This window comes from Aulonocara sp. 'chitande type north' Nkhata Bay, linkage group LG13 (genome assembly GCF_057382095.1).
Source record: "Aulonocara sp. 'chitande type north' Nkhata Bay isolate Kocher_YH1m ecotype deep benthic linkage group LG13, A_spYH_male_GT1.1, whole genome shotgun sequence".
NCBI lineage: Eukaryota > Metazoa > Chordata > Actinopteri > Cichliformes > Cichlidae > Aulonocara > Aulonocara sp. 'chitande type north' Nkhata Bay.
In genome coordinates, this window is record NC_141356.1 from 13802648 (window position 1) to 13830640 (window position 27993).

Below are 27993 nucleotides of genomic sequence, written 5' to 3' on the forward strand. Positions count from 1 at the left end.
TTTGAATACCTTTTTTGCACGTGTTTGTGAGTAGTTACATTAATAAGAATCATATTTTTTTATATAACTTGTTGGTGTTATAAGCAAGGATTAGACACATGGAAAAAAGGATTCATACATTTTAATAAACTTGTTTTTTTTTTTCTCAGAAATGGGCACAAAAGTGTAAAGACCAACAGAAAGAAAATATTCAATCCACACATAGAAAAACAAATATTATCCAGGGCTTAGTTAAGACTCTTAGGAGATAAAGAAGAATAAAGAAAGCAGGGAAGCAGAAACTAACCGTCTGTAAATCAGCATCTTTGTTTTTGAACATAAGACAAACAAGATAAACTTTGCAAATTATCAGCGTGCCTAACCTAACACTTCTCAGCCCCTTGGCTGCTGTCCAGCTTCTGCAATTAAAAAAGAAAGGAAAAAAAATAGGTTTACAAAGAACAAATGTGACAATGACAAATGTTTTGCAAATGAATAAAGATATGCATTTCAGCTCATGTGTTACATTTGGAAGTTTGCCCACAACTACCTTTCAAAACATCTAAGCAAATTTGACAGCATCTGTGTATGACTGTCATGCTAAAAAAGGGAAAAAAATAAATGGAATAATTTAAATAAAAGCCACCAACTTGAATTTCTGAGCTTAGTTCCTCTCGCAGATGCTCAAGTTGTCCTTCTTTGTGCATCTCCAGCTCCTTCCTCAGCCTGGCAAGTAAATAAAACCACGTCAGTAACAAAACATAACATTTGGATAAACTTCATTTTTGCATGTAGAGTTTAAACTGCTTATTTTTTTCTGGTATATTGTTTTTATCATTATATTTACTTTTGCTTTGTTATTGTGTCCAAAATAAAAGAAATACATAACATAATACAATTTTCCCTCTAGTATTTATAATGGTGGGAACACCGAATCCACATGCACAAAATATTTCAAATGCTTTCTGAAAAACAACAAAATGAACACAATAGCTGCCATCTGTTAAACAGATTTCCCCTGAAGTCTGAGTTTACTTGACTGTTTGACATTTCAGATGAATGTTCAGAGCGAGGTGTTGTAACTATATGTGCAACATAAATCACAGCGTTTGACTCGGTGACTGTTTGTTTGCACAAAAACAATTTCACTACTGGATTAGGACTATGGTTCAACTAAGGAATTTACAATTTACTGTATCCCAGCATCCACTGACAATACATTTACATGAGTTAAAAACTGATGAATTATCTTGAAAAAGATCCTACCAATCCATTTTCTGCCATTTATCTGGGTCAGCAGGGAAAAGTGTGGGCAGTCTGAGCAGAGATGCCCAACCTCCTGCTCCCCAGCCACCTCCTAGGGGGACACAGAGGCATTCCCAAGCCAGCTAAGAGGCATAATCTCTCCCGTGCGTCTGCTCTTGGGCCTCCTTCTAGTTGGATATGCACAAAACACCTCACACAGGAGGCATGTTGATCAGACGCATACCTAAAACGGCTCTTTTTGATGTAGAGGAGTAGCTTCTGTAACCTAACCCTGTTCCAAATGACTGACTCAGCTGCATTTGAATAAAGCACCAAATCCACACTTTTAAGCTTAAATTTCAAAACTTACACTAACTACTGATCTTATCTATTTCAGATTTTATCTGTTTTGATTTTATATACTGTTTTGTTTGTTTGTTAAGCTTAAATTTCAAAACTGATTTTATCTACTGTTCTGATTTTATCTGTTTTGATTTTATATACTGTTTTGTTTGTTTGTTTGTTTGTTTGTTTGTTTGTTTGTTTGTTTGTTTGTTTGTTAAGTGGGTTTAGAGCTCTGGGTAGCTCCCCAACTGGGTCTAGACTGGGTCTAGAGAGTATTTTAAATTCAGGGAATTTAAAATAGAAAGTAGCTCGTCCACAGAAGGACTGGTAGCTCCCCTTACGATAAGGGTTCAGATCGCGCGAACAGGTGTGAAATGTGTGTGTTTAGTTAGTTTGTTTGTTTGCTTGTTTTAATCAATTTTAAATCATGCTTTTTATTTGTTTTTGTTTCTAATGTCTCTGTAAAGCACTTTGAATCACCTTGTTGTTGAATTGTGCTATACAAATAAATTTGCCTTGCCTTGCCTTGCCTTGCCTTCTGTAACCTAACCCTGTTCCAAATGACTGAACGCCTCACCCATCTTAGATTCAGAGCTATGATGAGGAGAAAAATCGTCCATGATACCTCACCCAGGACAGGGTTACCAGGCCCCACACTGGCCTTGGGGAGGCTTTTGCCAGTAAGCATCTACTGGCTCAGCTACAATGAGTCACTGGGGTAACCCTCGCTCTGGTGCTCTATGTATCAGGCAGCGTTCAGAGGTGGAAGCCTCAGAAGTCCAACGCCTTGTTGCCAAAACCGGTAATAGATCATTCTGTGATCAGCAGATCCTGCATGATGTAACCTTTGTGGCACACTAAGAAAATGAAGCCAGACCGAGGGACTGCAGTACTTGATAAAAGTGACTAAACCGCATGAGGCATAATTGTGCGCTGTTAATTCGAAATGTACACCATGTATGACAAATGTCACAGCTGAAGAGGAGGAGTGTAGAGACAAGCACAAACACTCACAGCCTAAAATGTTAGACTCTGCGGCTCCTCCACAAAGCTGCAGTCAACACTGCATTCTCCCTGTTTTGTGTATTTAGTAATGTCTCCTGGAGCTTGTTCCACAGATATAAGGATGAACAGAAGACCACGAGGGACGAATTTCTAAGTATAAAATGAAGTGACAGCAATAAATCAAGTGTAGCAATTTCTCTCACACCAAAATCATTCAAATGGAAATTTTTAAAGGCGGGTTGGGTGCTTTAAAGTGCTAGGCTGCAGGTGAGAAGAGACATAAAAGATGAGGACACACAGATGCAGAAGGAATGCGTCAATGAAAGAAAGAAACATTTTGAGACCAGCAGAAAGCTTTTTAGTCTGGTTAAAGCCGAACTACTGATGTGCAAATTCAATTAGTAATTGGAAATCCAGACTTTTTATTTAGCTCAAATATGTATACGCACTGCTTAGTTCTCTTTTTCTAGGAAATCATAGCTGCTACACACACATGATATTTTTTTACCCCAGAAGAAATACGCAGAATTTTTCACTCCACATATTTAAAGGTCACGTTTTCTTAAAAAGTAGTTTTCCTCAGACTCAGAGTTGACGTTTTAGTCCCATCTATGTTCTGATTTATAGAACTTTCTATTCCTAAAAATGTTGCAAGAGCAGATTTTTTTGGACAACATTTTCTAAATGATAAAAAGAGAGGAATTAGACAGATGACGCCTTATCTGCATATTCAGCCAGGGTCATATTACTTTGTACTCGTAGGCAGATTTCGTCTGCAGCAGGTGAGTCATCCATCCACACATGCACATTTTCAAAACAAACACAGACGACAAATATAAAGAATAAAATATAATTAGAAGATAAATCCAAAATCACTGCTTTATGTACACTCAACAAAAATATAAACGCAACACCTTTGTTACTGCTCCCATTCCCCATGGGATGGACGTAGAGACCTAAAATTCATTCCAGATACACAATATAACCATCCCTCCCAAACAGTGGTCACAAATCAGTCCAAATGTGTGGTAGTGGGCACATCTGCTATATTGAGATAATCCATCCCACCTCACAGGTGTGCCACATCAGGATGCTGATCTGACAAGTTTGACCTGACTCCAGCTCGTCGCCGTAACAGACTTGTGTGGGCAAATGCTCACATTCGATGGCGTCTGGCACGTTGGAGAGGTGTGCGCTTCACGGATGAATCATGGTTCACATTGTTCAGGGCAGATGGCAGCTGAGAATGTCCCAGTTCTTGCATGGCCAGCATACTCACCGGACATGTCACCCATTGAGCATGTTCGGGATGTGCTTGACCGGCGTATACGACAGCGTGTACCAGTTCCCACGAATATCCAACAACCTCGCACAGCCATTGAAGTGGAGTGGACCAACATTCCACAGGCCACAATTGATAATCTGATAGACTCCATGCGACGATGTGTTGCACTGCATGAGGCAAATGGTGGTCACACCAGATACTGACCGGTTCTGGGTCCCCAGACCCCCAATAGCGCAAAAAACTGCACATTCCAGGGTGGCCTTTTGTTGTGGGCAGTCTGAGGTACACCTGTGCACTACTCATGATGTCAGATCAGCATCCTGATGTGGCACACCTGTGAGGTGGGATGGATTATCTCAATATGGCAGATGTGCCCACTACCACACATTTGGACTGATTTGTGACCACTGTTTGGGAGGGATGGTTATATTGTGTATCTGGAATGAATTTTAGGTCTCTACATCCATCCCATGGGGAATGGGAGCAGTAACAAAGGTGTTGCGTTTATATTTTTGTTGAGTGTAGGATATCAAAAACTATCATTTGTTCATCTGAGTGATGGTCACAGGAACAAAGCTGGTTTTACTGTGTTTATCCAGAAGAAACTGAAGCTCATAATGCAAAGGATATGCGTGGTCAGGTAAAGTCTAACATTAACAGAGTCATCTGCATACTTTTAAATGGTCCTGCTTCCACACCCACTCTGATACAGGACACAAAGGGTAGGAGTGAAAGCACGCAACCCAGTGTGACGCCAGTCCAGGGGCAAAGTCAGGAATCCAGCCCAAAAGATTTTTGTTCATGTCAAACTGTTTTTAAAAGTCTGCTGATTAAAACATGGAGGTTAAATGTGGTGAAGGCCGAAGAAAAATCAGAACATTTAAGAAAAGTTTGAACACATAAAACAACAACGATATAGAGATTTTCATGGGACTATTTTTTATATTTTTTAGTAAATGGACTGGTTCTTAAATATCGCTTTTCTACTCAATCTGAGCACTTTACACAACTTCTTCTAAACACTTTCTATCTAACATTCACAGTCTAATAGATGCATCGGAGAGCAACATGGGGTTAGTGTCTTACCCAAGGATATTTGGCATGCAAACTGGAATCGAACTGCCAACCTTCCAGTTAGTAGGTGACCTAGTCCAGTGGTTAGCACCTTTGGCACAGTAACAAGGTTCTGGGTTTTAACTGGCCTCTCAGTGCATAGTTTGCATGTTCTCCCTGTGGCTGTGTGAGCTTCCTCCCACAGTCCAAAGACATGCATGTCAGGTGAACCAATGATCTGAATCTCTGCTAAATTGACCATATGTCTGAATGTGAGTGTAAGTGGTTGTCTGTCTCTCCAGCCCGAGCCCCCTGCGACCATGAACGGGAAAAAATGGAGAAATGGATGGAAAGATGGCGCCTGTGTGTTTGGCATGCCGTCTATCGCTCTCTTCTATTTGTTTTATTTTATTGTTTTTAGTCAATTTTGTGCAACATGTCAGCCCTGCATTGTTTTATGATCGCCAGACATTATTGGAAATAGGCTCATCTACCCAAGCTTTAGCTCGGTTTGGAAATGACAACCAAGGCTTTCTGCCTCCCGATTTGGAAGTAACACCACCTCACTGGCGCTCCTTACCATTGCCACTGGATGTGCGGAAGCGACGCAGGAGACGAGGTAACCGTGGAGGTCGCCTTGTCAAACTGAGACTCAGGATCTCTTGTTTTCCTCATGAGCTTCGCTCAATTTGTCGATCCTGCCCGCTACTCTTGGTGCCGTTGCGTGCTTTGGACCCGGTGGACTCCTGCTTGGTTCCTGTTGTGGGATCTCTCGAGAAGGGTTCTGCAAAACCCTCTCCTCTCCGACATCTGCGTTGGCGTGGAGTGGACCAAACAAACCTCCGACCTGTGGATCTGGTTGTTGCTGCCTCGGAAGCTCCCGAGCCAATTCCTCTCAGGTTGGGATTAATTAACGCCAGATCGGTGGCAAATAAGACATTCATTTTGAAGGAATTTTTCGCTTCCCATGCACTGGATTTTCTTTGCTTGACTGAAACTTGGATTCCACCCGGTGAGTTAAGTGCCTTTTCTGAATTACTGCCGGCTGGTTGTGCCTTTTTTAGTGTTCCGAGAGTTTCTGGTCGCGGAGGAGGGCTAGCTGTTGTTTTTAAGGCACATCTTGACTTTAAGCAGCTATCCCCATCAACACGCCACACCAGTTTTGAACTCTGTTTGTGTGAACTGGGCCATTCGTCTTCGCTGTTGTGTGCGATTGTTTATCGGCCCCCAAAATATAACAAGGAGTTTTTATCCGAGTTCTCAGAGTTTCTTGCTGACTGTGCATCACGGTATGACCAGATCCTTTTACTTGGTGATTTTAATATACACGTCTGCTGCCCGGGGAAGCCCCTGGCTAAGGACTTTCTGGACTTAGTGAACTCTTTTAACTTTATTCAGTCTGTTAAAGGTGCCACTCAAGAACGTGGTCACACACTGGACTTGGTTTTATCACATGGTTTATCTGTCCAAAACGTACTTGTCGAGGATGCGGTGTTCTCTGACCATATGCCTATTTTATGTGATATTGTTCTTTTTAATCCTGTTCTTAAGCGTGCTGTACCTGCTCGATGTTATCGTGCTTTTGGCTCAGATACTGCCGAGCGGTTTTCCATATTGTTTGACCAATTTATTTCTTATCCTCCTGAGTTGTCCATCTCAGATGGATTAGTTTCTTTTTTGGATTCTGCTTGTAAATCTGTCCTCGACGCTGTCGCTCCTTTTATATTCAGACAATGCAAGCCAAAGGCTAGTCCTTGGCTAACTGATTTTACCAGAGCCGCTAGAAAAGAATGTAGAAGATGTGAAAGACGGTGGAAAAAAGATAGGCTGTGCGTCTCTATGGAAGCTCTTAAGACTAGCTGGAAAGTCTATCAGAGAGCAGTAAAGGCTGCCAAGCACTCCTATTTTTCTCAACTTATTGCTGCCAGCTCGCATAACCCTCGTGTTCTATATAACACTATAAATTCTGTACTTAATCCGGAAGGCTATATTCTTTTGCACTCTTCTGCGGTTATGTGCAATAAGTTTCTTAATTATTTTGTGGAAAAGGTTGCTAGTTTGAGACCTCCGACTCTACCTATTGCTGACCCAGCCATGCATGGTTCTTGCTCAAGTCTGTTCTCTGCTTTTCTACCAATTGTTTTATCTGATTTAGAGAAACTTGTGTTGAATGCTAAACCGTGTGGCTCTCCAAATGACGTTGTTCCTCCCCGTTTTCTTAAAAAGGTATTTCCTATCATCGGACCACATATTCTGAACATTATTAATACTAGTCTTTTGTCTGGTCAAGTACCTAGGGAATTTAAGCATGCAGTCATACATCCTTTACTTAAGAAACCAGGCTTAGACAGTTCAGTCATATCAAATTTTAGACCCATCTCTAAGCTTCCCTTTCTTAGTAAGATTCTGGAAAGGATTGTTTATACTCAGTTGATGGACTACTTGAATGACTCTAAATTGTCAGAAATCTTTCAGTCCGGCTTTAAGCCATTCCACAGCACGGAGACAGCCCTCGTAAAAGTTATGAATGACATCCTGATAACGACAGACCGTGGTAAATATGCAGTGCTGGTCTTGTTGGACATGACAGCTGCATTTGACACTGTGGATCACGATTTGCTGATCTCCCGCTTACAGCACGGTGTGGGAATTACTGGTTCGGCACTTTTGTGGTTAAAGTCCTATCTTTTAAATAGGACATTTTGTGTTAAGTTGGGGTCGGCTTCATCCTCTGTGGCCCCTCTGCTTTGGGGTGTTCCACAGGGATCTATTCTTGGGCCGTTATTGTTTTCATTGTACCTCTTGCCTCTTGGCGCGATTTTCCGAAAGCATAAAGTGCCATTCCATCTATACGCAGATGACTGCCAGCTCTACTTACCTCTTAGTCATTCTGATAGTCTCCCAACTGGACCTCTGCTTGACTGCCTTACTGATGTCAAAGCATGGATGGCAAACAACTTTTTAAATTTTAATGATCGGAAGACAGAAGCAATTTTATTTGGCCCAAATCGTTCTTCTCATACTCCGGATGTTGATCTTGCAGCTTTGACTTCCCAACTAAAGAGTTCGATCACAAATCTCGGAGTTAAAATTGATTCTGCACTCACCTTTGATGACCATGTAAACGGGGTGGTAAAATCAGCATTTTATCACCTCAGACGTTTATCAAAGGTTAAGCCCTTTCTTTCCAAGCGTGACTTGGAAAGCGTTATTCATGCCTTTATTACCTCACGTTTAGATTATTGTCATTCTCTTTTAACAGGGGTTGGGCAGGGCACTTTGTCACGCTTGCAATTAGTGCAAAATGCTGCGGCACGATTTTTAACTGGTAGAAGAAAATTTGATCACATCACTCCGATTTTGGCCTCTTTACACTGGCTTCCAATTGAATTCAGGATCCGTTTTAAAGTCCTTTTATTGGCTTTTAAATCTCTAAATGGTCTGGCACCTGTTTATTTGTCTGATTTGTTGAAGCCCCACGTCCCCACTCGTTCCCTTCGGTCAGCTGAGCAGTTGCTGCTTTCGGTCCCAAAGTCACGGCTGAAACTTAGAGGAGACCGAGCGTTCTCTGTTGCCGCGCCGATGCTTTGGAATAACCTTCCTCTCCATATTAGACAGGCTGCATCAGTGCCAGTTTTTAAGTCTTTATTAAAAACCTATTTTTATTCCCTGGCTTTTAACTCTGTGGGTAACTGACATTTTTATTTTATTTTATATATATATATATATTTTTTTTTTTAATTTTTTAATTTTTAATTTTTTTAATTTTTTATTGTTTTTTAACTTTATTGCTATGTCTGGTTTTATTACTATGTGCATATTAGTATTGTACAGCACTTTGGTCTACCAGGTGTGTTTTTAAAGTGCTATATAAATAAATAAATGATGATGATGATGATGATGATGATGAACCATTTTTTGCTATTGGGGACATAATATTAAGTCCTAATCATGTGTAAAAAATGCATTTACAAAAATATAATGAATGGAAGTTGTGATGATGATTTTATTGCCTTAATATCATTAAAACTGGGCAAGTTTCACTGTGATATGTGTAAACTGAAAGTTTTAACGTGCTCTGCTAGTGTTTGCTTAATTAAACCTAAGATTAGAATAAAAGGGAGAAAGAAGCTGTTACTACTGTAAAGTTTTAAAAATTAGCACTTTTGCAACAATATCTTGGAAGAAATGTAATAACAATGACAAGTTTTAAACAAAGCAATCACATAAAGTATATCAGATAAAGACAGATCAAAAATGCACTTGAACGTAATCACATATGTGAACTTTATGGACTGCTGCTCCTCAGTTACAGACTGAAACAAACTTCTTCTTGTGCCTTTAAAAGCAGTCTGCGCTTATGGCAGCAGAGTTAATATTTCACACTATAATTTCATAAACATACAATTGTGTTACTCAGTTCAGTTTGTCTCTGATAAACCATTGGACTTTGATCCACGCAGCGTGACGCCTTGGCTGTGATTGAACTGTTATGGCAGTTGTGGAGGATCCATACTGAGCTACACCTGAATTGAAGACGAACGAACCGTTTCTGCTTTTATTGGAAGTTAATGAAACAATAAAACAGCCTGCCTAAAATTGCATTTTCACAGTTTGAAAACCAACAGACGCGTTTTAAACTTTACACTTCTCTCTGGAACTTACAAATCCGATTTTTAAGGCGACCAGGCTGTGCTTCAATCGACGCAATAATGTCCCTAAAGCAATACTCATTTGGCATTTTGGCTGTTGGTGGTCTCTGCTGGCTTTTACTGGAACTCTACAGAGCTATGACATCTTTAAATGAACACTCATAAATAATTTGCCAGTAATATGTCAGTGAAGAAAATCCGACACATAATAAAATACATACAGCTCTTATATAATCGATTCCAATCACATAGGTGCATATTTCAAGTATCTTTCTATTGTGACAGTGTCCAGTCTGCACCAGCAGCCACTGTTTTGCACACTGAACACTTTTTAAATGACTCTTGCACTCTTTCAAATTGACATGCATTCAATTTCCAACAATCAATAAGCGGAGAGTTAAATATGCGTTTTAAAGAGACGCTGCAGTGGCTAAAGACAGGATTGATGGTTTCAGTTCAGAATGGATGATCATAAGAATGGCTACGACAGGAGGGGGTGTCTCCGCCAAAGCTACATCCTCAGCACTTCCCAGGGCTAATAAGCCCAGCGGTAATGAAGGACCTAGTATGTTTAATGAGGCTGATGGATGAACAGGACATGCCACGCACATGCATGATTTAAGATGATACTAAGACAGAGAGAGTGAGAGAGAGCGAGAGACAAAAGGTGGGCTAACAAAAAAAGGAAGCGCACATGAAGATTAATATATAGAGAAATATAAATAAAGCACACCAAAGGGAAGCAAATGTTTTTTTACATGCCCTTATTCCTTTCCTCTTTAATATCTTTATTTCAAAACCTGAAACAAAACTGATCCGTGGTATTGTGGAGAGGACATTATCCAAAGTGGCAGCATCAGCAACAACAATGACCCTTCCTTCCTGGAACACTATTGATCTCCAACCTTTAATTAAATAAAGGACGTCTCTCAATGTAGCAACAGGGTGAACCTGTTTCAATACGTTTCTGTAGGAAAGAATGTAATTTATGCCATGCATCTATACTGTATACTGTCCATCTGTACTGCAATGGGAGCACATCTCTGTCCTAAATGTCGTTCCGGGTGCTTTCTGCCGCTTCTTTTTAGTGTTTAGTTTTATATTTAAGTATTCACAATTCTTGTATTTGTGTGCGTAAGGAAGGGAATGCGTGTTTGTGTCTGTGGGTGCCTGTTTGTCTATGCCTATGTGTCAGGTCAGGTCTAAGACTCTTTCTCTTCTAAGCACATCTCAGGTTACCCCAGTGCCCCAACCCGCCATTGCGTTGGTGGTTCCCGGTGTCCAGGGCTGGGTGCTCGGGTGTGTACTGGTTTGCTTCCTGGCAGCCGCTTGGCATGGCATGTAATAATCCAAAATAAAGAAATCCTAATAAAATTCTAATAAAATATAACTATGACGCAGACCACTGTTGGCCTTTCTTTGGCCTTCAGACAGCAATTCTGATTGTTACACTGTCAGACAGAACAGGGGGAAAAAATCCATGTGTATATTTTTCTTGTACTTACTGAGAAATAAGAAACATTAAGACATGTAGCTTTACGGCTACAGCACAAAGTAAAAACAGATTTAAATTACAACAACAACATCGTTAGAAAGATTTGAATGAAAATATGAATGAAAAATAGAATAAAGAAACTGAAAAGCAAAGACAGGCTAAATGAAAACCACATGGATCAAAGGCTATGGATTTCAGTTTAAATATCTTAGCAGGATGAACACAGACTGATTATTCAATGGAGAAGGATGTGTTGGTACAAAATGTCCAGACAGGAACTCCATGAATAACCATCTGACACACTAGAGGTTAATCCGAAAAATCAGAAACAGCAGGAACTATGGGAAACAGTATGACATATCAAGGAACTAAATCCACAGGAGGTGACGTGGAACTGCTCATGGCTCAATGAGACACGAAAAGTAAACTAAAATTAAAGCAAACGACTATCAAAGTAATACGGGAAATAACTAAAAGGGGAGCACTAACAAAGTGACAGAGACTTTACTACACATGGGGAGCACAGGGGAGGCACGTTTAACTGACAGAACAAATACTATAAACACCAAAGTAACTGGAACAGAAGCACCAAAGTGACAACGCAATAAATAAACAAAGAATCAAGCTAAAGACGATTATTCGTCAACACAACTTAGGAGTTCAAAAACAGAGAACCCAGGGCTGTGACACCCACATATTTATAATTGAATACTGAACTGCACCGATTAACAACTATTAACAATGTAATATAACGGACAGAGAAAACAGTGAGCACAGAGGGATCTTGATGCTTAGCTTTCCTACATGTGAAGCACGAGTTTGGTCCTCTTTCAAACAACCCATATGGAAAAGAGATAGTAAAAACTTATATGTGATTACTCATGAAAGTGGCCACTTTCATGAGTAAATCATATAAGGCTTACATGATTTACTCATGAAAGTGGCCACTTTCTCATTACTTTCATATATATTTTTAGTAAGTATCCAAAACATACAAGTTTCATTATATAAATTTTCACGGGATCTTATATCTGTTTTCACTCTTATATGCTTTTCATACAAGTCTCACACAAGACAGATACAAACTTTATAAGATTTATATATATCTTTTCCATATGGGAAATGTCACTTTTAAGCTGCTATATTCATGGAAGCTAAGCTCAGAAGCTTTCTGAGAGTGTTCAGGTCATTTTACACTGAAAGTGTCCAAGTGACTTGGCTAACTGTAGCAACTTGTTAACAAGTAGCTAATGTTAGCTTTTTAACACCAACTGAATACAGGATACTAAAACAGTCATCTAATGTTCTCAAGCAACTCGTCAGCCCTCAATTTTATATTGTGCTGTTGACTGTTTTCTCTGGCTGTGAAAATTACTATGATCAGTGCCTCCTTTTGTTGTTATTTGGGCCCTGATAACATTTGATGATACTAACAGAGTTCAATATGTCATGCTATAAATGTCACGGTCCTGAGTCTGGTGACTCAGTGTTTATGTTTTTGTTTATTAATATTATTTGATTCAGTGATTTCTGGTTATACTTTAGTGATTTTTAGATCTTAGGTTTTGTTACTGTGCCTCCCTTGTGTTCTCTGTGTCAAGTCAGTTATGTTTTCTTGTCTGTTCTTTCCTGGTTTCTATGTTCGTGCATCTCCTCGGTCTTCTCTGTCATCCGTGTCTCCTTGTCAAGTCTGCGTCTGGATTGCCTGTTTTGTATTTCCTGTTTTACTTTGACGGTCTCGTGTCCTGTGTTCACTGTTTTGAGTTTAGCTTCCACCCTGTCTCGTTTGGTCAGATTAGTCACAGCTGTGTCTCCCTCCTGTTTCCAATTCCCTCGTCACTTCCTGGTGTATTTAAGCCCTGTGTTTTCGTCTGTCCGTGTGTTGTCATTACCTTATGTTGCTGTGTGTCTTGCTGTGCCTTTTTGGTCCTTATCACTAAATGGTTCTTCTGAGTTTCTAGTTTTAGTTTGTAGTTCCAAAGTTTCTATTTTTATATTTATATATTTCTAGTTTTATTTATGTTTTCTTGTATTGAGTTTTGCACAGCCATTAAAGCTGCCTCCTTCAGTTAAACCTTTCGTTTCAAGTCCTGCATCTGGGTCCTACATTCTGCCTGCCACAGCACGAGTCATGACAATAAAGCTCATACCCACTAGAAGATAAAAGAATGATGAAATAACTGTATCTGACAAAGCAGTCTCCCTAAAGTTTCCGACATCTTCAACATCTCTCTGAGCAGTGCCGTCGTTCCCACGTGCTTCAAGGCCACCACCATCGTCCCCGTGCCCAAGAAGTCTTCTGTGTCCTGTCTCAACGACTACCGTCCGTTGCACTTACACCCACCATCATGAAGTGCTTCGAGCGGCTCGTCATGAGACACATCAAGACCCTGCTGCCCCCCTCACTGGACCCACTGCAATTTGCATACCGCCATAACCGCTCAACGGACGACGCCATCTCCACTGCACTCCATCTTGCCCTGACACACTTGGACAAGAAGGACTCACACGTCCGAATGCTGTACATAGATTTCAGCTCAGCATTCAACACGATCATCCCCCAACAACTGATCGGAAAGCTGAGCCTGTTGGGCCTCTCACACACTCTTCACACTCCTGCCATCTGAAAAAAGGTACCGAAGCATTCGGGCACACACATCCAGACTGTGCAACAGCTTTTTTCCACAAGCCATCCGTCTCCTCAGCAAAAAGGGACTGACTGATACACACACACACACACACACACACACACACACACACACACACACACACACACACTATCACTCAGGTTAACTCAACTACCTCAAAACATTGAGACTGGACTGACTAATCAACACAAGCGCAAACACACTGACCTACACCACCAAACCATCGTACACACCAACCTGTAAATGCTCTTTTGCACAATATTATTACTGGACTTTTTGCACTAACTTCTGTACTTCCTAATTTTTGCTGCTACACTAAGGAATGTTTACTGTTCCTCCACTACCTCAACTCATCATCACAAAACCTTATTATTAAGTTACGTTGTGTTTTTCTATCATTCTGTCACTTTGCTGCTCTGTTTGCACATTTATTGTCTGCTGTCTGATAACAAAAAAAAAAGTCTTCCTTAGATAGTTAGATAGTTAGTTTTTTTTATTTTTTATTTTTTTGTTAATTTATGTTGTAATTTATGTTAGGTCAGTCTGTCTTGTCTCTGCTAGCCAGCTAACTAGGCCTCTTAGTTAGCTAGTTTAGTGTTTTCTGTTAATTTATGTTGTAAATTTATGTTGCATGTAGCACCTTGGTTCCTGGAGGAACGTTGTTTCGCCTCACTGTGTACTGTTAAACTGTATATGGTTGAAGTGACAATAAAGCCAACTTGACTTGACTTGACTTGACTTGACTTTGAGGAGCCTTAATGGTAACAGATTCAATACTTTTCATTTGCTTTGAAAGTCAAAGAACTACTGTTAGAGAAATCCAAACTATTGAAGTGACCTAAAAAAAACAGACTTCTGTGTAACATGGTTTTCTACATGTGACATGTATGAGTGTGTTTGAATTCCTTTATAGATTATTCCAGTTAAAGCCACAGACAGCAGACACGAGATCAGACTCCATTTTGGCACCTCGAGCTAAGCACTTTGTGAAATGCGGTGAGCAGAGATCGATGGGAAACTGCAGGCTCCTACTTGTAGATTTCAAAATATCCATCATACCCTGATTTAACATCTATTTTACTGTAAATGCAGCAATTTACTAAATGAACATGATGCATTACTATGCCCATCGTTTATATACAGTCTGTGGTTAAAGCATGATTTATTATTCCACTAAAACCAAAGCTGATTAAACACTTAGCTTGAATGCTAAGCTTTACACTGTCATCATTAATAAATATATCAATCACAATAGCCTCAGTTGGTTGTTTTTCTCCAGTTGCTGACAAAATGAAATAAACTCCAGATCAAAGCCTTAATTAAACCAAATGGCCTTAATGTGCTGTTATTTACACTTCTATGTTTGGACTCTACCCAGCAGGATCAAGACGGAGAAAAAGGCAAGACAAGAACTGGGTTTACTGGTCTATTCAGCCCTTCTTGGTATGATCCAGATCTCCCATTTGTAAACAGTTTAATTTAAAAGCCAGAATGCTTGGCTCTGCAGCATTTCTTTCGTCTGTCTTTTTCTTAAGTACATTTACCGTTGTAAGAATGACCAAAGCTGATAATACCACTACTGAGATGGAATTTTTTGCAGTTACACTAAAGAAAACCACAGGGTCCTGCAGAGAGGGGACAGCGGTTGTGCTTCTGAACACCGAGTCCTCCGACAGCATTCACAAAACAAAATTCTCAACTAATTAAAAATCACAGCTGCTCAGCAAGGAATGTTTAAAACGCCAGGAATCTGTGGAAATATTGTTAATGAAATGCTGAGAAGCCTAATGCTGTGTTTTTATGTAATTCTGCTCTTTTATGTCTTATTTATCTGTAATATTTACTGTGTTGGACCTCCCAAAGATTATTCTGTGACATGATGTAACTGCAAGTAAATCTGGTACTGTAGATTCCATCTATGTGTCCAAATGCATAAACCTGCCTCAGCATCCAGACAGTTATCCAGCACTCACCTCAGACAGGAGCTGTCAGTGAGAGGTTTCTGACTGACAAGCTGGCTCTCCGATCTCAGAGATTCTGTCATTGCTTCAGCCTCACTCAGCTGCCGATCCAGGTCTGCAGTCAGGAGTAATAAATCAAACATAAGACGACGTCACTCAGGGAAGACAGACACATGCTGTAGCTACACGGTTAAAACAACAGAACAAGGTTTGGATTATACAACACTACAACTGTTAAAGTTTCTTATTCTAAAGGGACTGGTATGGTTGTGTGTTGGTCCTACACAGAGCTTGCAGACTGTCATGCAGCTGTGTACCCTCACCAAGAGGGCAGTGCCAAAAACAGCTATGTGGGCTACGCTTCTGTGTTTGTCGATCTTTTAGTTAAGCTCCTGCCACAAAGAAGACCAAAGTCATGAAAGACAAAGAAGTTCTCTGTAGTGAAGTGAAACTAAATGTTAAAAACAACAAAAACTGTCCACTGCAGCCAGTCTGTGCTTCTCATTCTCTCATACATACATGACTTACTCATGGAGTAACACAGTTCCTGTCTTGAGACCATATCATAACTATATTCTATATCTGTATTCTATATCGTCATGATATGGCTCATCAATTTTATTCCTCTGTAGTAGCTACAGCTACAGCACCCTTGTTCTTGAAAGCCTGAACCAGTACACCACTTGTTGGGTTTATCTAGGCACAAACCCCGCTGGAACACGAGACCAACAACTGCACGACAAAACAAGGCAAGAAGGCACTCTCTGTGTTTGTGGCTCGCGAGGGAAGTCAATCAAAGTTGAGGAAAAGATTCCTTCACCTGAACTCGACCAACTTCAACTGATTCCTTCGCTACAGTTATTTTTATTGTCAGCAAGCAATCATTCATGAATATGCAATTACAAATACACGTGACATTCTTAAAACAGGCATATCTGAGCAACATCAGTGTCTGTATTCTGTGTGTGTGTGCAGGTGTATGTGTGTGTGTGTGTGTGTGTTTCCAGCCATTCTATACATAGACATATGACCTTTCAGTGAACTTAAATTGTATGCAGAAGTAAGCATCTTGCTAAACTATAAAAACAGGAACTTGCAATAGGTCATATCTCAAACTCTCAAACTCACATTTAAAGGTGTGAACTCTGGCACTTTTAAACAGAACAGGACAGTCTGGTTTCAAAAGCTATAATAGAATTATAACATCGAGACTGCTTCCTCTCATCTCATGGTACACAAGTGCACACAGAATCTTATCAGACCTAATAAGGATATGATTTTTATCAGCATACGAATGGATATATATTTCTAAGGATAAATGACAATCTTAAATGATTAATTCTGACACCACTTTTCTTTCCTCAGACATCCTCTCACTCTCTAAGACTTTGTGAGGTTCTGGAGAGCTCACACAATCTCTCATGTAGCTCAGCTCCATGTCTCCACAGGTATGTCATCTGTACCAACTACCTTTCCACTCTTAATCTTTTGATGGTACGTTGAATTTTGTTACGTTCTTTCTCTCACTTCCTGTTTTAATTTGTTGTCCGTTTTCTTACATTTTATTTAATTGCTAACTTTTTTCAGTCTGCTGCCAGTTTTCTTTCACACCTGTTCTACATCAGCCAATTACTCACCTGTGTATTCGTGTGTGTTCACTTTCCCATTGGTTCCATGCCAGATTGTCTTGTTGGCAGTCAAGACTTCCAGCCCTTTCTTATAATTCTAGTATAAGCTTTTCTTCTTGCTTTGTTTTGCCAGTGTCTTTATTTCATTTTTATTATCTTCATGTACAGACTGGTTTTTGGACTTTGTTCTGCCTCACCTTTTGGATTTTATGTGGTAAAACCCTGGACAGAAACAAAGTTGTGGACTTTTGGATTTACTTTGACATGGAATGTTTGGCTCCTCTTCTTAGAAAGGACTTATTACAGTATGTGTGTGTACAGCCTCCTTAACTCAGATTTAAAAAACACGGCAAGCACACCCGCTCAACCTGTTCATGGAGCCAGAAATATGTTGTAGAAGATCTAACATCTGGGCTCAAGATTAAACTGCCTTGGCAGACCAGCTGAATTATAAAATAACTGCTGGTCTGGGTTAAAGGGTGTGTGAATGCATGTGGAAAAATTAAAGGAGCTTACAGAGGTCCTTTTAAAAATATGGCTATGGTCTGTTTTGCATAAAATGAACCTTCGCTGCTCACCTTCGTCGATATCATTCAGACTCTGTAGTTCAAGCAGGAGTGCTCTCTTCTCTTCTGCAATGGAGCTCATGTGACTGTTTGTGCAGCTCATCAACTCCTTCTCTAAATTATAGAAGAGGAAAAGATAAATCTGCAAAGGTTCTCATGGATTGAGTAATAATCACCAGAAACTCTATAATGAATGTATACTGCTGGACAAAAATACAAATACATAATGCAAAGGTTGTCATAGGGGCCACAACCTGAGTTTAAATCACTTCATATTAGGCCTGTATAAGAGCTGTTAGTTATCCTAACGATTACATTAAAAACATGAACACAGTGTTTTTGTTTGGCTGGTTTCAAACTGTCAAGAAAACCTTTGTTACATTAAACTTGTTTTCTAAAACCTTTTTTGATATTTAACCTTTACTTTACCTTTGTGTGGTTAAATATCTAACCACACTTTAATAGATATATATGTTCACAGCACAAGTATTAATAGTGCAGCAAACGCCAGGTGTTTGAGTGTGAGCTTATATAATTATTATAAGTCCTGAGCTCACTAACCAACTTAACACAGATTATACTGGAATCTTGGGTGTTTAAACAGATATAGTTTCTTGCATTTCTATATTTAGCAGGCAACTGTTATACTACTATGAGATGTCTGGGCTCATACACAGTAGATGTAGCAATTATTCATTTCATTCAGGACCACTTCAGTCAAAAGAATATATCTGTACCTGAGCTGAGGTGACGCAAAAATTTCCCCGTTGTGGGATCAATAAAGTCTTATCTTATCTTATCTTATCTTATAAAATGATAAGCTGGGCAGGAGGTGGGATGCAAAGCAGCTTGCAGCTGTGTGGCAACAGCTTATATAGTATCCTGAAAATCTTACAGGACATTGATCTGCAAACAGAATATGTAGAAGGGTATAGGGCTGTTCGATATAACGATATATATCGGATGACGATATAAAAACATCTAGCGTTTCATTTTACACTATTGTTTGTTTCGTGGTGTCGCAAAATAAACTGTTTACGACAATATTTGTTCATCGTTCTGATGGTCACTGTAGTGGCTATATTAATTTCTTAAAGTTCTCTCTTTCTCTTAAATGTAATATAACCACATTACTAATGGACAAGCACCTGTTTTTATGCGTTGTCATTAGCAACAGCGACGGTAACACCTTCGCGTGTCCGCTTGTTTATGTTCCACTTAAACCTTTCACAATAAAGCTCAAGATCCTGTTGAAACTTTTCAAAATAAACTGAATCACGTGAAAGAGCAGATTATTTACGGATGAGCGTAAAAAAGCGCCGCCAGGTGCTAAAAAAGAAACCTTAGACCCAAACGTTAGAACAGGCTTTTCCCCACAGCACGCCATGTAATAAATACAAAGAAAACGGCGGCCGTTACAACTTATGTCTAAAAATGTATAGTTTCATGCATTGGTTAAAACACTCGGCTCCGGGTAAAGGATGCGCAGCTGGAAACACTTCACGCAAGTCGAGCTGCCTGAGATTCACAGAATTTACAAAAAATGTTAAATTTTTGTGATTTATATCGTTTGTGATTTATATCGTTATCTTATATCGGGATATGAGATTTTGGTTCCCAACCAGCAGTGAGCTGGCAATGAGATCACCTGATCTGCCAAATTAGGGCTTTTTACTTGCGGACTAAATCAATACTCAACTAGACCTGACATGTTAGTGACTATTTACAGATAGCTGGTGGCTGTAAAACAAGCCCAAATAATCCCCCCCTCCACCACCGTCCTTGACAGATGGTTTGCAGTGTTCGTGCTGAGATGCTTTCATTGGTTTTTGCCAAATAGGGTGGTGTGCATTATGGCCAGATATCTACAATTTGGTCAAAGGACATTGATCCTGAAGTTCTTTAGTTTGTTCAACTTTTCAAGCCCTTTTCAATGCCATAGTCTTTAAGATAAATCAGGACACCCCTCCAAAATAGGCATAGCTATTCAGTCGTTTTCTAATTATACTGCCATGAACTTTAACATTTAACATGCTAAGTGAGTCTGAGATGTAGCTGTAGGAATTTTAGCTGTTTCACTAAACCAGCAGTCCCCACCGGGCTGCGAGAGTTGAGGCTCGGGTGTGAAATTTATGGTTTTAAGGGTTTTTATCGTTAACTTGGTTTCTCTGGGTCTTTTCTCATGTGTTATGAATAAATCGTCTTTTTTATGTACCGGTACTGGTTTTATTTTATTGTTTTTATCTGCGACACACCTTAAAGGCCGTTCAGTGAAAATATTGTCAGACCTAAACCAGTCCGTGGCTCAAAAAATATTGGGGACCGCTGCTCTAAACGCTGCACGATCTGACCTTGGCGTGAATTTGTTGGGACATCCATTCCTGGGAAGATTATGGTAAATGTTCCAAACGAGCAAGCTGGCAAAATTTCTGTTTTTATTAAGGTGGTCACACTTGTTAATGATGAGTGAATCAAGTGCATTTCTTTACTAGCACCTCGCTGCTACTCACTCTCTTAACTCCCACAGAAGCAGAAAGAGTGTGCTGCATGGAGTCCTTGAAAACGTTCTTTTTCATGAATTATAGGCATTGGAGATCTATTTTGCCCATTTCTAAAATAACTAATAATTTCTAGAGCAGCATTCAGGGCCACATCTGTTTCATGTAACCTCTGTCTTCCCTGAAAACACTACAGTAAAGTGTTTTACAACCTTTGTGTATCGATTCCACCTCCTTCTCCAGATCCAGGAGCACAGTGTGAGTTTGGCTCTTGAAGACTGTTTCTCTGTTCGCCTTAAGACTGAAGTCACTGTTAAACCTTGAGATCTCTTGAAGGAAGTTTTCCTCCTCTTCTTTAGCCACCATCTTTATCTTGGTCTGGTATGAAAAGGAGGATCATGGGAAATACTTCTAACAACAATATTAACAGACCTTGTGGTACTACAGACTTAATGTTACTGTATAATTATGATAACATTTGGAAAAAAAAGAAAATCTTTGCTCTAAGAGCTTATTGTGTAGAATGCAGAATCCCACCATTTTTGGTGGGATTCTGCTTCTAAAATGAGGCTCTGATTTTACATTATTTTTTACATAACCTAGTTTAATACCTGTGGAATTTTAAACAAGCAATTCTAAAATGTCAAACTCAGTTTCTACGAAAATGCAAACATCTCTGAAGGGTACCACTTTTTTGATCTGTGTTTTCACTGATTAATTGATCGGGTCATTCTATATAGTACTGTGATTCAATCAAGAAGTTAAAGCTATTAAAGCTGAAGAGGTATCCATATTGGATACAATCTGTCTAATTTGAGAGATAAGTATTGATCCAGGCTTCAACCTACTAGATGATCCCTGAGGTGGCTCTTCTGACAGAGCAGCTCTTCAATTTGCTTTAACATCTGGTTCTCATATTTCTTTGCCAGGTCACACCGCAGCCTCATTGCAGACAACTGCTGAGCCTGAAGCATAAATACAGGAGATGATCAAGACACACAGGCTGACAGACAGATGTACAGCGAGGGAGATGGATTGGTGATGCTTCGTATGTGAGCAATATCACTTGATACCAGACGGGGTGAAATGAGATCAAAGTTCTAGTTTGGAACAATCAGTATATACTCTATACCTGATTATTAGAGACAGACATAATAACTGGAGTTATTTTGAAACTGTAACTAAAAACATCCTGTTTCGTTAACTAGTTCAGCAACAATTCAGGTTTCTTTTTAAATCGATATCATAAACATAAAGAAAGAGCGATTATGTAGGAAGGTAGATTCTTGCCTTGGGCATAACTTTTGGTGTAATTTCAGTCTGTTTCTTGAGCTAAAGAGGAGAAAGTAGCTTTGCTTTTCTTCTGCTGTAATACTAAAGTGCAGCATGTTTCAGTGAGCACAATCAGCTTCCAAGTCCTATAAACACTGTAATTATCTTAAGACAGCTCTCATAAACCATAAGACCTTACATCATGAGAGCTGTAAACACACTGTGCAGTAAACACAGCCTGCATATCTGCATAATGTAAACAGTCTCAATAGTAAAAAAAAAAAAAAAAAAGATACCGCTGCCATGTGTTTCAAATCATCAGTAGGGCATGGTGTGATCCTTGCAATATTTGTGAAAAAACCACAGAGCCTCTTTTTTTTAAATTATTTTTAATGGGGCATTATATCTCACAAACTAAAGGTCTCAGTAATGTTATTTGGGGAAATTAGCCATTGAATGTAGAGATTAAGTGTTCTAAATCATAAACTAGATCAGCTCCTCAATATGGCATTGTGCTGCTTTGATAGTTCAATGTCTGCTTTTTTTAAATTAATCAGTTTCTATTCATATTTTACATTGTGTGTATTTTTTCAGTTTTATAAAGGTGATGATGAGTAGAATGGCCTCTTTCCTTTTGGAAACCACAACAAATTAAATATTAATTATTTTTGTTATACATACACACGTGTTATGTTACATCCCAGGTAAAACATTCCAGGAACAACATTTTACTAATTTTTATTAGAAAATTAATAATATGGGACCTCTGAAATTTGCACTGAGCTGTGTAAACATAAAGCTGTTATGTAATAAATCACAGTACCATGAAACAGACCAATTTACAGGGGCTCCTTCTAAAATACAGTGCAACAAGTGAACACTTTCCATCACCCTGTGACATGATTTTACAGCTAGTGTGTAAATATTTAATAAACACAGTTCAAGATCATTTAAGACATTATATATGATGAATTTAAGCTCAGTAAACTACGGCTACCATCACACAAAGGGTTATTTGAAGAACCAAATGGTTTATATCTAAAATCTAATAAATGTGAGCATCTTAAAAACAGTGCTATGGCTTTGCCTCTGGTCACAAAATATATATAATTCACTCGTTAGCATCAACTAGCAACAGTTTCACCTTTTCATCAAGTTCCTCTTTGCTCTTTCCATACTGCTCAGTGACACTCTTTATCTTCTCATTGCATCTGATGATGGCTATTTTGACTAAAAAACATTTTTGAAAAAACATCACATGATGCAACATTAAACATTAAAATACAGTAGCCTGTATAGATACATATTTAGCATTGTCACTAGCGTTTAGCTGTTAGCTTATTTGCTAGCTGAAGAGTGATAATTAAGCAAAAAAAAAAAAAAAACAGATTCAGAGAAATAAACAAAACTTACCATCTTTGATTTTTTGTGTCTGTTCTGCTAACTGTTGCTCAGTTAAAAGAATTTGTTGAAAAAGTGTGTCCAAACTCATTTTGGCTTAGTAGCTGGGTCAATAAACAGTTAGCTAGCAGACCATCTAACCTAAGGAGGCTCGTTTCTGTCAGGACAAAGAGTCTGAATGACTGACTTAGCTCATTATAATTGTGACATTGTTGCAACATTTTTTAATTAGTTTTTTTTTTTTTTGTTGTTAAACTTTAATTTGTATTTGTAGTTCAGTATATTTAGCTTTAGTTTTAGTAGTCATAGTTTTCAGTCAGGAGTCATTACTTTTATTGTGTCCTTAAAATGTTTGGTTTTAGTTTTGCTTATTCAGTTATTTTAAATTAAATTTGACATTTGATATCATGATATTGACATTAAATATTATAAAGATTGTTCCTTTGAAAATAAATCAATCAATCTTATACTTTATGCTCTTATACTTATAGATTCTATATTTGGAAAATCCCTCCATTATAGCAGTACAAAATCTGATGAAATACCACTACTACTAATAATAATGATAATAAGAAGAAGAAAAAGAAAAAGAAATGGTTTTATCACACACACAATAATCAGTGAGTCACATTACTAGACATTAGTTCAAGTTCAGGCAAGTGGACATGAACAAGTGGACGTTGCACAGTTGCAAACATGTCCTAACACCAGGCAGGACCCCACCAGGCAAGACCCCATGGTCTTTCCTGGTGTTGTAGACTCCAGCCTCTATTGACCTTATACTCAGAGCGTGTTCCATTGCTGCTATGATTAGTGCCTCTGTGCTGTCTTTCAGTTCAGCTTTTTCCAGCCCTTGGTAGGATTTCTCAATATCAGCCACTTCTTCTATTTGCCGGTGTTACATACTGTGCTCCTCCAAGAGGAGGAACCATCATGAAAGGACAGGCCCCTGCACAGTATGTAACACCCACAAATATCATCATACAAATAGACAAACTGGTAAAAGCTAACATACTGAACATAGTTGTGGTGGTGGACAAGCAGAAAAACAGCTATAATGATAAATGTAGCAATATCAAATGATAGCAACATCAGGAAGACGGAACATGAACATGACAAATACCAAGGGCTCAGAGAAGAGCTCGAGAAAATGTGGAGGGTGAAGGTAACAGTGGTCGCAGTGATAATTGGAGCGCTAGGTGCAGTGACCCCCAAGCTAGGCCAGTGGCTCCAACAGATCCAAGGAACAACATCCAACGTTTCCATCCAGAAGAGCAGCTAAGATACTGTGCAGGACCCTCACAGAGGCAACCATTCGCACATTCACTCTCGCATTAACACCTATGGGAAATTTAGAGTTACCAATTAACCTATCCTCGCTAAGTAAATACAAATAAAAAAAAAACAAACAAAAAAAACACAATCAATCAGCTAATTATTTATGTCCTGGATATAGCCTCAGTTAACTGTAGATAGTTCATGGATTTATCAGATAAATCACAACTCAACCTGTGTTAAATCTTCAAGTCAGCAATTAAATTGACGTTTTCCTTCTTCAGAGTCATCATCCTTGTCCTGTATCTGCTGGTAATATAAATTAGAGAAGTACCGCCTAACTATAGTGACCGGCAGTACACTGACATTTATCAGTCCCCACTCAGCCTGACTGTTGAGTGTTATGAAGTGCTGTATCGGCGCAGTCAGCTTTCTCAGAGTAATCCATCTACACCTGCTGCCTACATTTGTCACACAATTCCAGACTTTGACCAGGTTTCTAGTAAAAAAAAGAAAAGAAAAAGCCTCTGATCCGGTGCCATAAAACACATTACTGCGTGAAACAGTTAAATGACCAGAGGGCTACATCATTCTGACATTCATTTACAAAATTAATATCAAATATTGATTAGGGCTTTTTTTCATAAATCACCAGCCTGAGCCTTCCCCCTGACTGGCAAACTTCCCTTTGGAGACGTTAGAACAGCAAAGTCATCAAATTGTAAGCAGACAATTATCCCACAGTGCGGACTGAGACTGCCGTTCATCTCATTTTCTGTCTCTTTTCCAGTCATGTTCTCTTTTTAATAATATCCATGGCCTGTGTCATGTCAATGTAGCCTGCAGGATTGACCTGTACCAACCTATCTCTACCTTTTTCAATAAGGGATAAGTCACTGATGTTCAAATCAGTTGCTTCACAGCCCATCTGTGAATGAACCTGCTCCTTGCCTCTCTCTATATATATGTGCAGTTGATTTACTGCTTTGGGCGCAGGATGCGTGATTGATTCAGCCTCAGTCGTTAATGCAGAGAGCGGCTCCTTGACATATGTATTTATCCAAGTGGATTAGCCCCTAAATATACCATACAGGCAATCAATGAGTTACAGGAAGAGTGCAGTTCCATGATGCATCATCCCTGTTTTTGTAATAATCAGTTTGTTGCCTTTCTATACATGTGACAATAAATTGAGCTGCCCATCACCAGAAGCACCAAAGTGACTTTTCTTTCAAATCACCAACAGATGGCGACAGTGTCCGCTCTCCTCTGTGTCAGACTGAGGGCAGGTTTTTCTCAGCTCAGCGCTGTCAGGCTGCTGTCAGCCATCAAAAACATTATATCATACCTCTGACATGAGCAAACACGCAACAGTCCTCTGTGTTCACAGCTGGTAACTACTGTTGCATAACAGTTTTTTTCTTCTAATCTTGGTATTTGCAAATAATATGAAAACGATATGAAGCTGGGAGGAGTCACAAATGCGTGATATGTGTGGAGTATTGACTAAACAGCTGAAATACATCCGTCCCACCTTCTCGCTCCAGGTTCAAAAGGTGCTTCACATCTAAAAAACAAAACAAAAACAAACCCTGCCATATAAGCATCTACACGTGTTGCTATATTAATCATGTCATAAACATACACAGGAGCCATGCCCTCTGCCCTCTCCCCATCAGTGCAGCTTATGCACACTCAAATGTGAACACCCCCTCTCACACACACACACACACACACACACACACACACACACACACACACACACACACACACACACACACACACATTCACATCAATGGTTGTTAAAGTCGGTTCCCTTTATTTTAAATGTAATCACGTGCACGCAGCAGCAGTTAAAATACACCAAAAGTGGCCATTTTAATAGTACTTGTCATGGAAAGTTTATTAAAAACAAAAGGATCATAACGCTAAAGCATATTCTACATTATTTGGTTCATTATTGAGTTAAGTGGGCTAAAAGTTCACGATTGAGTTTTTGTGCTGAGATTGTGGTAAAAGGGGGGGGGGGGGGGTTGCTCTGATGGGAAGGTCTATCATTGTAAATTTATGATCAGATTACTGTACTTTAGCGCGAGGGGGAAGCTGGCACTCTCCTCCTTGCTGAATGCGCTAGACAGCAGTGGGACTCCAGTTGGCTGTGTGCGCTCAGACGCACAGACGCAAGCATCCCACTGGCTGGAGTTGGAGGACACTCGCCCGTTTTTTCGCTTTCCACCGCTGCTTTCATCCCTTGTCTTTGTCTCCTCGCGGTGAGAAGACAAACCCGCCCGGGAAAGACAAAAAAGAAGCGCTTCTTCTCTCTCTCTCTCCCTCTCTCTCCCTCTATTGAGTCAAGGAAAGAGCAGAAATCGGGACTGGACACTTTGTTTGGAGGGGAAATTATCTCTCGCATGAGGCGAGCCGGATCTGTCCTGTATACAGAGGAGCGCGCAGTGCTGCACCTTTTCAATGGATTTCAATACAGTGGAAGTACCCTGGGAATTTAACGATTGTTAATTCGCATCAACTTAAGAAATTACGTTCCAACAAGGGGTTTTGTTTCCCACGCAGAGGAAAACGATGATCCTCGCTGTGTTTTATGTTCTTCTTCCTGTTTTAGGTAAGTTTAAGTTGATTCGCACCAGCAACTGCTCGCTTCGAATTGATTATAGAGTTTCATCAAATATTTAGTAGCGGTCTATTAATAAAGAGGCGCCCGGCAGACGCATCGGCTGCTCGCAGTACAGTGTGGTCGCAACTGTGCAGTAAACTGCTCCAAAAAGAAAAAAACTCTGAGGAGCTGTCAGTGCCTCAACAAACAACAGTGAACGTGACAGCAATTTATACTCTACTTTCAGCTGAATGAAAGTGCCAGTTAGGCAACTATGTGCATAACTGCTCCAAAATAGTGGCTCCAAAAAATAGCCCGTGTACTCTTTTGTGGCGTGTTCATAATAAAAGCTCATATTTGTGTAATATTTTAATCCCTAAAGCAGCTTGAAAAGTGCTTAAGCTTCCAGTGTTTACTGGGAAAGTGAGAAAACACGCGACGGATAAAACTTTTATTTTTCAGATGTGTTGTCTTACGCGGAGGAGAACCTGCGTGCCGGGGCCACCCGGCTGGACTGCGTGCGGGCCAATGAGCAGTGTCTGAAGGAGCAGGCGTGCAGCACCAAGTACCGCACGATGAGGCAGTGCGTGGCCGGCGGCAAGGAGAGCAACTTCAGCATGGTGGCCGGCCTGGAAGCCAAGGACGAGTGCCGGAGCGCGATTGACGCGCTCAAACAGAGCCGGCTGTACAACTGCCGGTGTAAAAGGGGCATGAAGAAGGAGAAGAACTGCCTGCGCATTTACTGGGGGATGTATCAGAGTTTACAAGGTTGGCTTAGACTTTAGTGGAACTGTTTTGTGTGTTCTTGTACAAAATAAACGACCCCGAGCTACAGATTTATGTTTAGAACTATTTAACCATCTTCTAATTAAACTATAGATTTGTGTTGTTATAGTTTAAAGGTCTATCATAGAATTTAAAAAGTAGCTCATTGTCATCTAATGTTGTTATTATAATTTTCTGGGGGGTGTCACAAACCCAGTCAGCCCCCCGCCCCACCTCAGGGCTTTCAGCTATAACAGCTTAAGCCTTCTGATCTGTCTTGAAAGTGGGTGACATGATTGGTTTCCAGCT

The 27993-nt window shown here is 39.7% G+C and overlaps 2 protein-coding genes across 4 annotated transcripts in view; one reads left to right on the forward strand and one right to left on the reverse strand.

Moving 5' to 3' along the window:
• Positions 1-106: 106 nt before the first annotated feature.
• Positions 107-23214, reverse strand: LOC147315828 (coiled-coil domain-containing protein 172-like). 2 transcript variants are annotated; one of them, XM_086258064.1, is made up of 8 exons: positions 23046-23213; positions 22777-22862; positions 21209-21325; positions 20573-20738; positions 17875-17976; positions 15681-15783; positions 630-705; positions 107-398 (listed from the first exon to the last, which is right to left on the reverse strand). In XM_086258064.1, the coding sequence occupies exons 1-8, from the start codon at positions 23122-23124 to the stop codon at positions 363-365; spliced, it is 765 nt and encodes a 254-aa protein (XP_086114190.1). In that variant the 5' UTR covers positions 23125-23213; the 3' UTR covers positions 107-362. The 2 variants fall into 2 exon arrangements, with proteins under 2 accessions (XP_086114190.1, XP_086114189.1); XM_086258063.1 differs by lacking the exon at positions 107-398 and having other exon boundaries at positions 436-705; positions 23046-23214.
• A 3246-nt stretch (positions 23215-26460) lies between these two features.
• Positions 26461-27993, forward strand: part of gfra1a (gdnf family receptor alpha 1a) — a 112596-nt gene continuing 111063 nt past the window's right edge. Inside the window, exons 1-2 of one of the 2 annotated variants that reach the window (XM_086258785.1) lie at positions 26461-26928; positions 27382-27687. In XM_086258785.1, the coding sequence (XP_086114911.1) occupies positions 26889-26928; positions 27382-27687 (346 nt within the window). In that variant the 5' untranslated portion in view covers positions 26461-26888. The remainder of the gene's footprint in view (positions 26929-27381; positions 27688-27993) is intronic. The other variant, XM_086258786.1, reaches the window with a different exon arrangement.

Coding starts and splice junctions, on each gene's coding strand:
- LOC147315828 (XM_086258063.1), bottom strand. CDS start 23,124: ATGAGTTTGGACACACTTTTTCAACAAATTCTTTTAACTGAGCAACAG. Junction 22,863..23,045: donor GACACAAAAAATCAAAGATG/GTAAGTTTTGTT, acceptor AATGTTTTTTAG/TCAAAATAGCCATCATCAGA. Junction 21,326..22,776: donor AAGAGGAACTTGATGAAAAG/GTGAAACTGTTG, acceptor TTTATGCTTCAG/GCTCAGCAGTTGTCTGCAAT.